The sequence below is a fragment of the Nilaparvata lugens genome, chromosome 8, assembly GCF_014356525.2.
Source record: "Nilaparvata lugens isolate BPH chromosome 8, ASM1435652v1, whole genome shotgun sequence".
NCBI lineage: Eukaryota > Metazoa > Arthropoda > Insecta > Hemiptera > Delphacidae > Nilaparvata > Nilaparvata lugens.
This window is the reverse complement of record NC_052511.1, coordinates 26744202-26763201: the sequence shown is the minus strand read 5'-3', so window position 1 is coordinate 26763201 and position 19000 is coordinate 26744202. Positions and strand designations below refer to the sequence as shown.

Here is a 19000-nt window from a genome sequence, read left to right as displayed (position 1 = left end):
AAGAGAATCTCACGATAAGGAGAGATTGAATAGGGCGTGAGAAGGAGTAAAGAAGAAAATCGAGTAGACGCAGTTTGAGGATTGAGATAAGATGAAGATGAGGAGAGAATGAAAGAAGGTAGTTTGGAGAGGGAGAATAGGTGGAGTGTGTATTAGGAGGAGGCAGAAAGAAGTTGAACGAAGAGAATGTAAAAAAAAGGAACAAAGATCAAAGAATATAAGGTCGGAAAAAAAGAATTTAAAAAATTGAAAAGGAGGAATGAGAGAGTGTGAGGAGAGAAGAAAAGACAGCAAAGAAGGGTACGGAAAGATTGATAGGAGAAGCAGGATAAGTCAGAGAAGAGACAAAACAAATGAGAAAGAGGAGGGGAATAAGGTTGGTAGAAAAGTGAGGTGGGAGAAGAAATAGAGGAATAGAGCTGAAGAATAAGATGGAAAAATAAGTGAATAATGAAAATAAAGTGATGAATTAGGTGAAGTAGAGAGAGAGAGAGAGTGAGAGAACAGGAGGAGATAAGGAACAAGAGGATGGGTAGAAGAAGAAGAATTTAAGTTGTTGTTGATGATGATTATGATAATGATAAAAATATGAAGATACATTAAAAAGGACACGGCAAAAAGCTAAGGAATTTAAGAAAGGACACGAAATGGCAGAGTGAGATGGTAGAGGTGAATTCGTTGAAGAAGGTAAAAATTAGAAACATAAGAAGAGGAGAAATAGTTGGAGAACAGAAGAAAATGTTCACGAGATAACAAAGAACAAAATATTATGGAGGAAGTACGAAGAATAAAGAATGAAGAATGAAGATGAGACGAGGTAGAAAGGTGAAGAATAAATAAAACATGGAAAAGCAATAAAGGGTGAGGAAGGCGAAGAAGGAATGAAAGATGTAAGAAGAATGAAGGCTGCTGGAAAAGTACGATCAAACCTATCAGTCCGATCAAGAAGGCTGTACCGAAGGAGAAGGAGTGAGCCACTTTCTCCCAGCCTTCTATATTATGTAAGATACAGTACCACAGCTGCTGCGGCTGCTGCTATATACCTATAGATGCAGTTGTGTATAGAAGCCTACGGTGTGTTATACCGAACACAGGACTCAGACAAGTAATTACCACTGGCCAATCGATATCATTTCTTTCTTTCTTTTTTCCTTGCTTTTGAAAACAACTTCATCGGGTACGAAGCGAGCAGCTGGAACAGAAATCCAGGTGGAAGAAGGAAGATGATGAAGAGGGAGAAGGAGTAGGGACTTGGTACAAAGTTGTTCGCCTACTTTTTTCACATTTCTTTCTGTCTCTAGGTGAGCGCACCCAGTTCGCTTCAGAGATATCTTTCTGCTGAGCAGAGCTAACCAACTAAATTCTCCTGGAAGTGTGGTTTGTTTCCTTTCAAAGATATCCGAGGAGAGCTTCCATGTATAATTCCAGTGTACCCCCCACAACTGCACTACCTATAAATTGAATTGAGTAATGGAGCTAAACTACTCACAATGAGATCAAGTTTGTAACTCGAATTGAGTTACTATTCAAAAAATGAATAATGATTTTTCTATTAATTGATATTCTGAGAAATATTTATGTCATTGATAAACAATGCCTATAATATGAACATATATTCTCTATAATCTATGTATTAATATATCTTCCAAAGTTCATGAATTTATTAGATACCAATTTTGAAATGACTGATTTGAAAATTTCAACTTTGAAATAACTATCTTCAGATCACAAAAACTTATTATTATAGAAAACACTTGGAAATTTATTTAAGTTTGTATATTATCCAAATCGAAAAGATATGAAAAATGTCACCAGTGAAAAGTTTCCAAAAATCTGATGAACAACCTCAAGATCCATCAACTTCATCTGGACTGGAAACAATACCTTATCTATCGCCTTAAGCCACTACCACAGAGATAATTTTTATATTTTCACCATTTTCTCTACACAGTACATCAATTCATTGCAATCAAAATAATACCACCTCAAGTCAAGCCACATACATACTGGACAGCACATACAGCCAGTACAGCAAAATACAGAATTTCCATTGTTCAGTGCAGTTACTGATCTGGAAAATCAGAAATTCTTTAATGGCGAAATTTTCCCGACTAACAGCTGGTCTTCGGTCTGCACGTAGCTGTAATGAATTTATCCTTGGCTCACTTCTCACACAATACAGTATAGAAATACATACATAATAAACTAAGCAGTATATATGCGTTGTGCAGTAAGGCTACCTTCACACGGCACACTAACGCCCACTGCACTAAATCGTACGGACCGAAATGGAAACACGCGTCACGCACTTGACAGTGTGTAGAACAATGGCTGAGCAAGTACAGACATTCATTCATAAGTGGATATGTGCGCTGATAAACTTGAATGATACGATGAGAAAACGCTAATAGGTTAATAACTCGCAAACAATGGATTTATTGCAGTTTGTTGTACGGTAATGAAATAATTGGGAAACATACTGTAACAAAACTGTTCATTTTTGATAACTCGACTATTACTACATGAGCATGTATCAGTATATGACATAATTATGCAGTTTGTAACGGTAATGTCGGTTAAAATGAATATAGCCTACGCTACGACAGTGGGGTTATTTACATGTAAAAACATATTAAGCTCCCCATTACAACAGAGAGCATCACAGGTACAAAATCCTTCAGGACACAAACTTTGGAAGGAAGATCGCAATGTTCCATCATCTTGTGATACACATCCAACATAGCAAACCAACTCATCATATGACTATGATTTGACAAAAATTAAAGAATTCGCAGATAAGGGATTTGAGCGATGATAGTTGTAAAAATGTTAATAGGTGCTTGGTTTAAAGAAATGCATTGAAGGTTTTCGGAGTGCTTAAAGATATTTTGATAGAATGATGAATGAATGAATTCCACAGTAACTGATTTACTCAAGTTTCAGTATAGTATCTGGGTATCATTCAAGAACAGTAAAGTATTCAGTTCATGAAAACCGGAATAATCTCAATTAATACTATTTATTATCTTTATCCATGATGCCATGCAAACTTCAAAGTATAGTCAATGCAAGAAGAATTAGAGTTCATCAGATTTATTCCATCCTTTAAATCATTTATTAATAATACAATTTATCACTATACAATCATTTGATGATGGAAATACTACAGTGGATAATTTTGAATTGTTTGTTCAGATTAGATTGGTTTCTAATGGTTAGCAGATTTGACGTCTAGTGAAATCGGACTCGACAAAGTGAATTATAAATTATTGTAATAAAAAATAGATCGATCACATGCATTATCAGATAACAAATTACATTTAACTTATATTTTATAAGGGCGTTTTCACTTTGTTTTGTGTTTCGATAATCAGGTAGTGAAATGTATAAAATTAATAGTATTATACTGTATAATATATTGATAATAGAAGAGAGAGTGGTACGTGTGCAATTGAAATACACTCCAAAATATCATGGAGCTGCATCAACAACAATCCCAAGTACTCACTAATTCCAAATTATCGACTTTACAGAGCATTTCAACTTGATTTTCCATTCATTGTTACAACAATTAAACTATCCTTAGGAACAGAAAATGTAAGCTTATTTGCTGTGAACCTGACGGCTCAATTGCCTTAGAGCCAGCAACCAGCAACCCAACTGAAAATCACATACAGACAGGTCGAGATTCACGGAGTACACACTCGAGTGAACAACGAGGAAGCAGCAGCCGAGAGAGAGTGAGACAGATAATGAGGCGAACGAGCTGGTTGGCGAACCTGAGAGCGAATAAATCGTCCAACTTTGGCTCCTAGAAACGCCGAGCAGATTTACGTCACTTAATTCGGCCTAAAATATTATAGGAGGGTGGAATTAATTCGCTGCCGAACGAGAGAAGGTTTATTCTGTTATCTAAATTCAAGAAAGTTTAGTCATGTGCATGAGCGTATGTGTGAAAGAGAGGCCGATAGTAATAGATGAAGAGGAGTGAGAGTGAGAGAGAGAGAGAAAGGAGAGAGTAAATACTTGTGCCATGTGCCTGTTTTTGAGAGTAAGCATACGTCTATGCGTTTGAGAGGAGATTACAATATGGAACTTGGCTTCATAATTAAGAGCATCGCATTGAAAAGCTCGTATGTTACAGAATTAAATAGCTGTTCACTAAGAGAACAATGTTCTCTTTTAAAAGTGATACAAATACGGTCAAGTATTAGATTTGAAGTAAATCAAATAATATTACTTTAAATGTTATAATCGCCTACAAAGTCTTCATTAATCAACTTATGGTTCAACTTCACATTGAAGTCAATTGGCAATATCATCCACATTCTTCGTAAACTGGATGGAACCTAGAATATATCAACAATTCATCGAAGGAATGCTGAAATACCAGATATTGCAGTAGGCCTAGCTAGTTGCAACACATGATATGCCCTCAATGTCTGTGAAATGGTCTAACTTCTAGACATCAACCAGTTTTGAGGATGAAAATGTAAAGCCTGCAGATTGAACATGAATAATATCAATCAAGTTGAGAACATCAACATGAACTTTATTGGTAGTGTTTTGAACGTAAGTAATGTTACAACGTTTCAATAAATCAAGTATTTTCGACATTTCCAAGTAAAAATGTTTACTAATGTGAGAATGAGAATGATTCCATAACAATAATTTAAATTCATAATTCCCAAATGCAGGTCGGTAATTCCCATTTTATCGGTATCAGTGAGTATAGAATGTGATTCTATACATTATATATGTAATTGATTATTAATGTAATTCTTACATTCCATACCGGAACATCAAGCAACAATTGAATACATTTTATTGATAGAAAAATAACCATTTAGTAGTATAAAAAAGTTTTAACCAGTTGATAGAAGGAGTTGTGAACTTCATTCAACCCTTGAAACCCATTTTATCGCTGCATATTATCAGTCAAAATCTTTATTTTGGAGAAAATAAATAAAACGTTATTTATTGTACTACTATCCATGACATACTTCAAGCAGTGTATCCACCAATAGAAAACTATTATTGAATGGAAAAATGTGGAACTTTTGCATTTAATAGATCCTAAACTAATAACAGTTGATGCATTGTCATGCAAGAAGATCAAGCCTTTGAATTAAATGATTCTTGACACAATGCATGCAAACAAAACACGTTGCATGTTGCATGGCAAGTGCAGCTACTAGCCACAGTTATATCCTCAGCCAAACGAATTTCAATCAGATTTGCATCAGTAAAGAACGTTTTGCTATTTAGAAATAAATGAGACTGATTGTTGTAGTTTGTAGCACACAATCATCAGCTTAGAATTATTTCAACAAATAGGAAAACTACTATCGATTTCAACTTGAATTAACAGCATGAAGTCATGGAATCACTTTCGAAAGGATATTTTCTCACCAGATCATTAATCGTATGAATACATTTATCAAGATTTAGCTTATAAAAACAAATGTTGATAGTGTTTGAAAACGCAATGAGAATCAATAATCAGTATAATATATTGAAAATGAACATTGTAAGAATCTATGAATACTGATGTAACAATGTATCACTAATATAATTATTTTATTTTCTTCTAGTACAAATAACAACACTTCATATCTCTGCAAAATTAAATCAGCCAATAGCAGACTTCCACCTTCACAGATCAGCCTCCTAATTATAATGTTCAATTCACAATTAACTACAGTATATTCATATTCTGCTCCTCCACAATTGAGTATTATTATTTATTGAATTTAAATATTCTCTAGAATGATGGTGGTGTGACACCGAATACTACATTCTAAGTTTCTAAAAGATCTGTTTCTCATAAATTTGAGTATTTTTAATCAAGATACAAAGATTACTCAATATAATGTTCCTTTCTCTGTTCTGAGTAGTGGAACACGTTGTTTTTTGTATAAAATTCAAACTTTTTAATAAGTTTTGAGTTGCAACCAAAAATTACAACATTCCACTAAATATATTAATATATAAATATATCAGTAGCGATCATCAACATTCTTAATAAATTTATAGCTGTGCTTAGTGAAAGAAGTTGTGTGTATTTTTGCGTTCAAAATTTTATAAAATAACTTGACTAATTCAATATGAAGTGATAATTGAGTGTTATATTTAAATATAGTTTGGTGTTTTAATTTTTCTAAATTCAAAATTTTTAGCTTATATATACTTTTGGACGAAAATTGAACTTGAACGTTTTACAGTAGAAACATAACCTATTTTTTGGAAATTTAATTAATTTATCAAAATTTGGGAATGGAATAGATTTGGGCCAAGCCTGTTGTTCCTTCCTAATCATATTTATATGATTTGTGATTCTGTCCACGAATAAATAAATATTAATATCCTATCAAAAGGTCTATTTTTATACTTTTGTAAGTAAGGAACATTCATAAAAATATATAGGTAAAAGATAAATATAATGTATATGATATAAATATAATGAAGGGTAAAATAAAAATAAATAAGTAGGGTGGACTGAAATAGTAAATGATGGAGATGAAAATGTCGAATGATACACGTGGAGATGGAGATGCTGGTAGTCTCTACATCAGTGCTTGACATTTTGATAATTAGGAAAACCTGGATGTGTCTCAAACAAGAATTTGGATTTGAGTGGGTGATCTAATGGATAAAGAGAGGTGATGATGAAAGGGAGATCAAATTTTCGGAAGCAGAACTGACGTAAGGGTTGATAAACCGTAGTAATCAAGTCGACCGGACAATTCAGAATTCACAACTCAGTCAACACACAATGTAAACAGAGCTGCAACTGAGCTCTGAAGTTCGGCCTCTACATTTCTACCCTCTTTCTTTACTTTTCAACTCTCTTTAAACCTTTATATTAAACATAAAATATTGTAGTGATCCATTTTAATCAAGTGGAAAGGGTGAATTGCTCTCCATACAAAAATGCAGATTACTATAAAAAAGTATTGAGATTTTATATAAAATTTTTGCAATTGAATATAATTTTTAGTTACACTATAAAATTTATTGGAGGTTTGAATGATGAGACTGATGAAATTAAAATCAAATCAAATTTCACTAATTTTGTTACTGATAACAACACAGAAATTTACAAGATATTCAAAAAAACGCAATATTTTCAGCTTGAATGAGGAATTAGTGAATGGTCGTAAACAAATGCAGGAGCAGTCAAGAGAATTTTAGCTATAGGAACTCATTGGATGTAAGAAGATAAAGAATATTTTTTATTTATTTACTCACATATTATCATCACTATCATAAATTAATATGCAATCATTGAAGTTGTCTTCTAGTGGTCTTCTTCATAGTGAGTTGGAATACATTCAGGAAAGTTCTGTATGTATTAAGGCTGCACTGTATTCAAGTATCCTATTCATATCATCATATATTATTCAACGTTTAAACAATGTCACCTTTTTAAAATTTTGTATCAAGTTTATTAATATTTGGTATGGTGTATTTAACTTAAATTCAATGGAAGCTTTTTCGAATCTCGTATCACATTATTATATCAGAGGCACATGAATAACAATTGATTATAATCATATAACAATCAATAGCTCATCACCATAATCCCATCATCGAAAGATTGAAAATCAATGGACAATAGCTAAATAACGTCTATAGTGAAAACGGTTTATTGGAGCAGCAATAAGTGAACAATGAACGACAAAGTTTTGTGTCAGTTAAAGCAGAATGATAGTGAAAGCAGCAAGCAGCATTCATTCAATGAATAGAGAGGTCAAACGCAAATGCATGTCAGACTAACCGTAAGTTTAAATTTAATTTGAGAGCGCTCGAATGGAATCAACCCCTTTCCACTCAACTCTCCTCATTCCACTTTCTACTCAACCTCCTCCTCCTCCTCCTCGTCCTCACTCTACTAAAAATTATCTTCCTCTCCTATGACTCTCCCACTTTATTTTTCTCCATTATCCTATGAATCCTACACCCAGTTAACAATTCAAACCCCTTCCTACCCTTCTTATTCTATTCCAGTTTTGTATTTATTCTTGCATTTATTTGTCATCTGAGGCTCAGTTCAGCCCTTCTCTCCCGTTTCATAATAGAGTAATTCTAACCTTCTACTTCTATTCCACTCTATTCTTATATCCCTGATTTCCCAACCATTCATTCCTTTCTTTTCTATCTACTTCTTTCTTCTGTTTTCTAATTTACTCTAATACCACACATTAAACAGACAACTTTTCTTCTCATACAAATACTTTCTCCAATTCCTCTTACTTCGCTTCCGGTTCCCTCTGTCCATCATCTTCTTTCGCACATCCTCTGCCTCTCCCTCATTGATCACCAATTCCTCTATTTCAACTAGGCCTACTGCCTGCCTCACTCTATTACGTACTTTTGCACTTTGACCTGACCTTGTTTTCTTACCGTCATTCGATTTCTCCTGCACCCTGACTTCCCTATCTACATATTTTTCCAGAACTACTTTCTCATTCCCTCCTCTTCCTCTCCATTCACCTTCTCACAATTCTAGTACTAAATTCCACTTTTCATCTTTCTTATCTATTTTATTCATTTCTCTTCTTATTCTCATTCTTCTACTCCTTCTGTTCGTCTTACTAATGTATTTCATAGTTGGACTACAACTCCTTTATCAATTGTCAATTATCCTTTGTCAATCGTCCTTTATCAATTTATTGTCTCTTATCAATAATTTATCCTAATCTCCTACTTCTTCTCCTCGTCATCAATTTTCTCTTCCTCCAACTTGCTGTCTTCAAAATTTTTCTCCTTTCATTCATCTCTTCTCCTCCTGTACCTCTTCCATCATACCTACTCTTTTCTACTCCCCCTGCTCCTCATCTCATCATCTATTCCCCTCCCTGTCTTTCCTGTCTATCCCCTTTTATCTTAGTCTTCCCTGTCTATTCCCTTACATCTTCTTCTTCCCTGTGTATCCCCTTTTATCCTAGTCTTCTCTGTCTATTCCCTTACATCTTATTCTTTCCTGTTTATTCCCTTTTATCTTATTCTTCCTTATCTATTTCCTTTCATCAATCACCTTCTTCCACCCCACTTTCCTGCCTCCTCCCATTCCATACCCACCACAAACCCCCATCAACCAGCACAGCACCAATGTTTTGTTAGTGCCTTTGGGTGGACGGAGGAGTCCCGGGGCCGGCTCACATGGACAAAGCCCGCACAACAACATGTGTCTCTCCAACAGCAAACATAACGAAACGGTCCGCCTCCAACAAAAACTGAATGTTGTCACACATGTATATGAAGTATATGCGAAAAGAAAATGTTTACATACATACTGTATATAACAGCTCAATGTCGTCATATATACTTGTTATGTATGTAAACAATTTATACGAAACTAAATGCTGTCTATATAGCTGACCTAAGGCCGGTATACAGCAATGCCACAATTTATTTATCATTTCATGGATTAGCGTTGTTGCAATTTGAAATGGTTCTCTCGACAGAATCTCAGTTATTGTTCATTAGCTGAAATTGTGTTATCAAGGATTTAGGGAATACTAGCTGAATTTTCTAGTACTGAGGACAAACTTTTGTAGTGGAAGTTCATCCAGAATAATACATTATTTTTGGGTAAATATTCATAACACTTCTGTAATTCAATTTTGACAGCGTTCTCTCTATTCTGCATGACAAGAGAGTTTGATTTGAAATGTCAACTCCTATTCTGAATTTTACTAATGTTCGAATCAATTTCAGTTTCAATTAGTTGTGAATCATTTGAATAATGGAATATTAAGTCAAAATTTTCAGTAAGGAATTGGATTTCAAGAACATTTTTTTATCTCTCCATTAAGTTTGTGTTCAAGTCCCCAACTTTCTTTTTATTCCGTAATAATTCCTGACAAGATTTTTTTCTTTGAAAGCATTTTTAACGGTAACTCTATATTTTTCTGTTATACTTCCCATCAACCATATAACATATATCAACCAATTGTACATTGTTCAACTAATAAATAAATGCTCCTTTTTTCAATTTCTATTCTCAATAATTATAGAATAAATGCATTTTATGTCAACATCTTCATTAAAAGATCAATATTTCATTCCGCAAATAATGTAAAATTTTGTCAAAATGTTCAACCAAGCCTTCAGTAGACTTCCAAGTTGGTTCATTATCAACTACTTTACTTGGAATGACACAAGTTTATTGTAATGAATGTACTTCACTGTTTCCAATAAGCGACTCTCCATCACTAATTAATTGGATCCAATCTAAATTGATTTCAACTGATCCATTGTACTTCCTCAACAAAAAACTCTTAATTTAAAACATCCTATCCTTTCCGTACAAACTATTGACTCAAATTAGCATCGGTCTCTCTTGAGGCCAAGCTATTCATTCATTCTTTTGAGAATTTGTTTTAAAAGCTGTGGAGCGGTATTTGATGGCTTCACACATGTAGGGTGAATCTTGTACTGAGTCAATGGTGTAGAGGCTATAAATTTTGCAATGCGTGTGTGGACGCTGAGTGAACACCAGACTGATTGATTCACTACAAGATTCATACAATTGTCGGAATCGCGGGAGGCCTAAACGCTCGCTCACCCTTGATTCTTCTAATGACAGATTGTATAATGATGAAACTTTTATAAGTAGTGTAGCGTACGCTAAACACTGAATACGGATACCTTAAAATTATTACCTGTGAAGAATGAGCATACAAAATCATACAGGTCGAGCAAAAATCCCGATGTAGCTAATTTACGGGACTGCGTCTCTAATAAGTTCTGAAGGATTAAAAAATACGGTATTTGAACCAAATATCGTTCAGAATATATTTCGAGAACAGAGTCTTGTCGGGTTTTAAGCTCTATTGTAGGAATTTATATGATCTATGGCTGCCTCTGCTGTACAATTGATGCATTCGTTCCCAAGTCGAGGTAGGTAACAGATAAAAGCTGATGTATGAGCAGGTAAGGACAAAGAATAAATATCTCGATCTGACCCCACTCGCTACATCCACTTAGACCTGTTCCAATATCCAGCTTGATTCAATTATTCTAATGATCGTATTCGATCGGTTCTTGATGATATAGAACGTATCAGACACAATAATTGACAGGCTTAAGAAATAATCGAACTCAGAAAGCGAATTAACAAAACTGAAATATATTACAATAAAATATGTACTCATACAGTGCAGATTCAGAATTTGATTTACAGGTTGATAATAATTTAGCATTAACAAAAGGAGTTAAAAATGTTCTTGTGCTTGCATGATACCATGCGTGATTCGACAGAATTTTACAATTGATAAAATTTAACAGTTTGAAAAAATAGTGAAAAATGAATTATAGAAAATATTTTTTAAAATGTTCGGGGTCGTGGTTCAGGCAGCGGAGGATAGCTAATCAACTACAATTTCTTATAAATTTGATATGAATAAATTCTAGGCTCTTAAATGCTAAAGCGCTTGTCGGCGTGGCCAATAATTTAACGAAGAAAAATTTATGTTTTTCTGCACTGAAATATTTTCGAAGCGTAGATTGGGGCCCCTTTTAAAACTTATAACTCACGTGAATTTCCTTGGCGGTCGTGGTTTTCTTCTTTAGATCAAAAATCGTTTGATCGGCGGCAATCCAGACTTCGGTTTCAGCACGTGGGGAATTTTAATTTAAATATCTCCTTCACCGAATTAATTAAGGGATAATTTACTTTAAGCTTTTAAATTTATCGATTGGCGAAAACAGAAATTTACAAATAACAAATAAATTGGCCTAAAAATATCGGCTCACAAATAGAACATTTAAAATCGAACAAGAAATTTTCACAAATAGGTCTTTGGTAACTATAAAAAGAGATCTACACGGTAAGGATTTCAAAAGGGAAGTGCTGCTCTTTTCTCTAAGCTTTTAGGCTAGACCTTGCTTCTCAGAATCTCAATGTAATAATTTGCATAAAAATTTGCCATTGGTAGAACGCTTGTGACGTAAACATGACGTCAGTGGCAAGTAGTAGAATACAATTCCTTTAATTACAATAATAATTTAATTTATGTAATTCTTAAAACTGCTTAATCTTCTAGACATAGTTCCTCTCATACAATGTACACGTGCTAGTGTAACTGATAAGGCAGGGTTGGTGTCTGATAATAGATTAACATGTGTTGCTTTCAAACGATCACCGTCTTGGTGCTATTTCTATGCACTGTGATTGGCTTAGACCTGCCATAGAGATTTAATTACCATGTGGTTCAGTTGAATTAAATTATTAATAAATTAATACTCTTGTACAATTTTTATTAGGTTTGAGATTGTTATAATTAATTTCTGTCGTTTTATCAATAATATAATTTCATGCTATGACCTATTTAGTTACAATAAGACCTGACATATAATATAATTTCTTAAATAATAAATAATTTCAACTATAATACATACATTTTATTTTTTTATTTGAAATTCTTGATCCTTTATGGATAGTTTTGATTTTTAGAGATGGTATTATATCTTATGTGAAGCCAGCGTGACATTTGACAATACTTTGAATCAGTCAGCTGCGTTCGAACTGTTTTAAAAACATCTGATCGATAGTAAACAAAGTGTAACCTCAAAATCAATGAGCAATTCGTAAATAATTTGTGCTTTATTTGCAAAATAATTATAATTTTATTGAATAATTTTCCTAGAAAAATATTCAGTACAGAACGGTACTCTTATCAAATATACAGTTACTGATAAGTAAGCTTTATCGCTCGGTCGCTAACTATTCCTTTAGCAAATTCTTTCATTTTAAAAGGTAATCACAACTTTTTCTCTCTTCTCATGAGACCTATTTGAAAGATTCATCACACAAAAGCCCCCAGGATATTTTAAATAGGTAATTGGGAGACGAGTCGAAACAATGACTATTTGAAAAATCCGATATTGTGATGAATACACTATTTCATCTCCTTACTTCTACGAAAACTCCACACTTAACACTAAAAACAATATATCGTGCACTTTTGGCTACGAGAAAATAAATAATTGATTGTTCCTTTCATTGGATACAATCGAAATACAATAATTAATGAGGTCTCTTTGGATCCTTCATTAAAACAACTCCACAACTTCCATTCACGGGTGGCTTATGAGCAGACCCATAACTATAACAAATATACAAGATTTCACATATTACTTCTTAAGATTTGAACAGTATTTGCAACAAATATAGATTTTCATCATTTTTTCATGGTTATTACAAGTTTCGACTCTTTGGTTTGGCTTTTACATAAATTGGGTGAGAGTGTGATTTTACTTCGGTGACTTGACAATCGTCCACCGTTTGACTCGAGCAATTCCTTATTTGCGCTTAGTACGTTGCGTACAAACAGGGTTACACTTGAAATGGCTTTCTTGATTTTTATCAATGTTGGTTACAAATATTAAGTCTTACATTTATCAATTTGAATTTCAATTCATGATCTTTTGATGCAACAGTGATAAATTTCACATTTGAAGGTAAGAATTTCATTTTCTTTGGAGGTTTTTAGAGATACATTCATATATGACATAGAACATGCGCATTTCGTGCAAATTAACATAAATATATATTTTTGGTTGCATTTTTTACTTATAATTTCACATTAAATAACAGGTTACAATAATTAAATAACGATATTGCTTTGATTCTATACATTGACTCTAGGATTTCGCACACATTGGTTGGTGGGACGAAGAAAATTATCGAACAGGCTTTGGTTCTGAGTAGATTTTTCTATTGATTCTGTATTTCAAGGTTAGATTTACACATTTTTTTTCAAATAAACTTTGTTTATTTTCTTTCCTCCTATTCGCTACTAATTTCATGTTATTTCTAATTTATAATTATTTTCTGTGGATAATCCAATTTTTGTTTTTGTTTTCCAGTTGGGCAGATATAACTAGGCGATTGTTTCTGTGATGACTATGACATGACGCGGATGGCTTGATTAGGTTGGTAAATTTTTAAAGTTGTTTCGTAGTTTTATTTTCTTCTGTTATTAAAGTTGATAATAATTTCTTCATTTGAAGTGGATTGTTGTTTATTAGATGATATGCGGCGAAGTTTAGGTTATGTTGATTATTAGGCTGTAGTAGAAATATGCTGGTCTGCAAAGATGTGATTCGGTGGGTAGGCTGTGACCATGAAGTGTTTGATAATTGGTGTATTCCACAAATGCAATTTTTCAGTTAATCCGAAATTATTTCTTAAGCCCCCATCTAAATTTGATTTCGGTATCCTCCAAGGTCCAATTCCGATTTGTGACTATCCATTTTATTAAATTTGGCTTAAAACGAATGTGCCTGTGGTGTAGATCATTTCCTACAAATTCGTTTCCTCTTGGTCGGCCGGTGACATGCAGTTTGATATCCTTAAATCTGACATGCCGGTGGTGTCTGTGTGTCTTTCCAAATAATCCTTTTCTTTTCTGCATGGTGGTGTACAGTTGGCTTGATTTTAACCGGACATGACTGCGGTGGTTGTAGGCCTTTCTTGAGACTACTTTCCTTTTTTCTTGCATGCTGGTAGGAAGCTTGATGTACGATTTCAGCCTAACATGACGGCGGTGTAGATAGGTTCTTCTTGACATTATTTTTCTTTTCCGTGGAGCTGCTATTTCACTTGTGTGTTGTTTTGATTTAGAGGTTTTTATTTTCAGTTGTGATTTCAATTTGTTGTGGGTTTCTGTTTCATTTCTATTGTTTAGTGGGCGATCTTCATGAGTACCAGGTTTATCTGTTGTAGATGCTGTCTTCGGTGGATGGACGGTGATGTGGGCGGTCGGCGGTCCGGGCTGCTCTTCAACGTGGTCGGCAACGTCCTTGGACTCCTGGTGTCCGGCGCGCGGTGGTACGGGCTGTCCCTCTATGCCACGAATGATGTCCTCGGCTTGGCTGGTGATGTCGTCCAGTCCCTCTCGGCGTTCGGCGGGGTGCGGCGCGACTTCAGTCTTGACACTCTCGGTAGGTTGGTCTTCCATATATGTGTCACGTTCGTTTGTCTGTTTTATGACCTCTCCTTCGAGTGTGTTTACTTCCGCATGCGTGGGTTCAGTCTCTGGTCCAATATTGATTTCCTTTGCATGACACTTCTCCTCAATTTGCCGTCCTAATATCTTGCTTTCTTCCGCTGCTTCCTTCAACCTTTGTTCTGATTTTTCAAAATCTTGTTCACTTGCCTTCTCCATCTGTTGGATTTCCCTCTTTAATTCTTCTCTTGCTTGTTTGTCGGCTTCCCTTGCCTGTCTGATTTCTTCCCTCCACTGTTGGGTTTTCTTACTCAGATTGTTTATTGCTTCATTTGTTTTCTTCGATGCTTCTTTTATTTGTTTGTTGTCTTCCTTTAATTCTTCTTTTGTTTGGTCGCATTTTTTATTTAAATCGTCCATCATCTTGGTTATTGCTTTCAGGAGGGTGTCCGTATCCAGTGCGGGAGCGGGCATACATCTAACGGTCATCTGCTGGTTTTTCATCCGAGCAACGGTGCGAGAAATGGGAGTTCCTGCTTCTGGGGCGTCGTCGTCCGTATGCTCTCCCGATGTTTCGTCCTCCAGCTCTTGGGCGGCCGATGGATCTTCCACTAGAATGCAACTCTCCTCCACCTGCGTCGAAGATAAATCATCCAGTACATTGGGATGGAAATCGGCGGATGCGGTGGCAGATGCGGATGGCGGCGAACAATCGGGTGAGATGTCTTCGGTGTCCGACAGACTTGGATTGACCTGGTCGTTTCCTGCCATGGTTTGTGAGAAAATAATGCGACGAACGTGTGCGGTGAATAAAAAACGTGAAAGTGTTGATGTGATATACAAAATAATTAATAAGAAATCCAATAGAAATTGCTATAGCTTCGTAGTGAGTGAAATACAGAAAAAGTGGTTTAGCAATGTGTTCAGTGATAAAATGAGTCAAGTTAGCAATATCGTTAACATAAAAATGACAAGGACATACAGGATACACAGTGAACACTTATGCGGCAATACAGGTACGCCTCTTATAATTTATTATTACTATTATTATAAATATTTTATTCTTATAATTTCTTGCCGCAATTATATATAGGGCTAGTATTCTTCGCAAAATTTTATATAAAAGCAGTGATACTCTGCTTAAATTATTCCACAATATATCCGTGATTTAATTTTACTTCCCTCTTTATGTTTTAAAAACTTTTAAAAATGTAAATAACTTCAATCCTCTTTTCTGTAAATTTTTATAAACTGTTTCAATATAGACCTAATGTTCTTCAAATAATATGACCTTTCTTATGATATCTCTTATACCTATGACTTATAGTATGACCAATTTTCGAATAACACAATAATAAAATTCTGAGTTCGATTTTTTCTCTAAAAATTCATCAATCGATAAATTTCTTTTCCGTTCAAAAATTGGGTATGGTACTTCTTGTTATTTTATATAACAGTGAACAGTTAATATTAAATTCGAAAAAATTCACAACCATGAATTTTTCAAAAAAAAATTCCCGTTGTCAGCGCTATAGTATACTGAGCAACTAAATAATCCTCGCAGTCGATTATCCACCTCTTCAATGCCTATCACTGTTGGGCGCCAAATCATGTGGAGCGGTATTTGATGGCTTCACACATGTAGGGTGAATCTTGTACTGAGTCAATGGTGTAGAGGCTATAAATTTTGCAATGCGTGTGTGGACGCTGAGTGAACACCAGACTGATTGATTCACTACAAGATTCATACAATTGTCGGAATCGCGGGAGGCCTAAACGCTCGCTCACCCTTGATTCTTCTAATGACAGATTGTATAATGATGAAACTTTTATAAGTAGTGTAGCGTACGCTAAACACTGAATACGGATACCTTAAAATTATTACCTGTGAAGAATGAGCATACAAAATCATACAGGTCGAGCAAAAATCCCGATGTAGCTAATTTACGGGACTGCGTCTCTAATAAGTTCTGAAGGATTAAAAAATACGGTATTTGAACCAAATATCGTTCAGAATATATTTCGAGAACAGAGTCTTGTCGGGTTTTAAGCTCTATTGTAGGAATTTATATGATCTATGGCTGCCTCTGCTGTACAATTGATGCATTCGTTCCCAAGTCGAGGTAGGTAACAGATAAAAGCTGATGTATGAGCAGGTAAGGACAAAGAATAAATATCTCGATCTGACCCCACTCGCTACATCCACTTAGACCTGTTCCAATATCCAGCTTGATTCAATTATTCTAATGATCGTATTCGATCGGTTCTTGATGATATAGAACGTATCAGACACAATAATTGACAGGCTTAAGAAATAATCGAACTCAGAAAGCGAATTAACAAAACTGAAATATATTACAATAAAATATGTACTCATACAGTGCAGATTCAGAATTTGATTTACAGGTTGATAATAATTTAGCATTAACAAAAGGAGTTAAAAATGTTCTTGTGCTTACATGATACCATGCGTGATTCGACAGAATTTTACAATTGATAAAATTTAACAGTTTGAAAAAATAGTGAAAAATGAATTATAGAAAATATTTTTTAAAATGTTCGGGGTCGTGGTTCAGGCAGCGGAGGATAGCTAATCAACTACAATTTCTTATAAATTTGATATGAATAAATTCTAGGCTCTTAAATGCTAAAGCGCTTGTCGGCGTGGCCAATAATTTAACGAAGAAAAATTTATGTTTTTCTGCACTGAAATATTTTCGAAGCGTAGATTGGGGCCCCTTTTAAAACTTATAACTCACGTGAATTTCCTTGGCGGTCGTGGTTTTCTTCTTTAGATCAAAAATCGTTTGATCGGCGGCAATCCAGACTTCGGTTTCAGCACGTGGGGAATTTTAATTTAAATATCTCCTTCACCGAATTAATTAAGGGATAATTTACTTTAAGCTTTTAAATTTATCGATTGGCGAAAACAGAAATTTACAAATAACAAATAAATTGGCCTAAAAATATCGGCTCACAAATAGAACATTTAAAATCGAACAAGAAATTTTCACAAATAGGTCTTTGGTAACTATAAAAAGAGATCTACACGGTAAGGATTTCAAAAGGGAAGTGCTGCTCTTTTCTCTAAGCTTTTAGGCTAGACCTTGCTTCTCAGAATCTCAATGTAATAATTTGCATAAAAATTTGCCATTGGTAGAACGCTTGTGACGTAAACATGACGTCAGTGGCAAGTAGTAGAATACAATTCCTTTAATTACAATAATAATTTAATTTATGTAATTCTTAAAACTGCTTAATCTTCTAGACATAGTTCCTCTCATACAATGTACACGTGCTAGTGTAACTGATAAGGCAGGGTTGGTGTCTGATAATAGATTAACATGTGTTGCTTTCAAACGATCACCGTCTTGGTGCTATTTCTATGCACTGTGATTGGCTTAGACCTGCCATAGAGATTTAATTACCATGTGGTTCAGTTGAATTAAATTATTAATAAATTAATACTCTTGTACAATTTTTATTAGGTTTGAGATTGTTATAATTAATTTCTGTCGTTTTATCAATAATATAATTTCATGCTATGACCTATTTAGTTACAATAAGACCTGACATATAATATAATTTCTTAAATAATAAATAATTTCAACTATAATACATACATTTTATTTTTTTATTTGAAATTCTTGATCCTTTATGGATAGTTTTGATTTTTAGAGATGGTATTATATCTTACGTGAAGCCAGCGTGACATTTGACAATACTTTGAATCAGTCAGCTGCGTTCGAACTGTTTTAAAAACATCTGATCGATAGTAAACAAAGTGTAACCTCAAAATCAATGAGCAATTCGTAAATAATTTGTGCTTTATTTGCAAAATAATTATAATTTTATTGAATAATTTTCCTAGAAAAATATTCAGTACAGAACGGTACTCTTATCAAATATACAGTTACTGATAAGTAAGCTTTATCGCTCGGTCGCTAACTATTCCTTTAGCAAATTCTTTCATTTTAAAAGGTAATCACAACTTTTTCTCTCTTCTCATGAGACCTATTTGAAAGATTCATCACAAAGCG

The 19000-nt window shown here is 34.3% G+C and overlaps 2 protein-coding genes across 3 annotated transcripts in view; one reads left to right on the top strand and one right to left on the bottom strand.

Annotated features, from left to right (window-relative positions):
- LOC111054136 (disintegrin and metalloproteinase domain-containing protein 10) overlaps positions 1-19000 on the bottom strand; it is a 334035-nt gene that overhangs the window by 302335 nt on the left and 12700 nt on the right. The gene's annotated exons all lie outside the window — the stretch shown is intronic.
- On the top strand, positions 13882-15707 carry LOC120352680. Its single transcript, XM_039434385.1, has 2 exons — positions 13882-13944; positions 14738-15707. The coding sequence occupies exon 2, from the start codon at positions 14754-14756 to the stop codon at positions 15102-15104; it is 351 nt and encodes a 116-aa protein (XP_039290319.1). The 5' UTR covers positions 13882-13944; positions 14738-14753; the 3' UTR covers positions 15105-15707.

Bases quoted from the DNA above. Each gene is read 5' to 3' on its own strand.
- LOC120352680 (XM_039434385.1), top strand. From the start codon at position 14,754: ATGGACGGTGATGTGGGCGGTCGGCGGTCCGGGCTGCTCTTCAACGTG.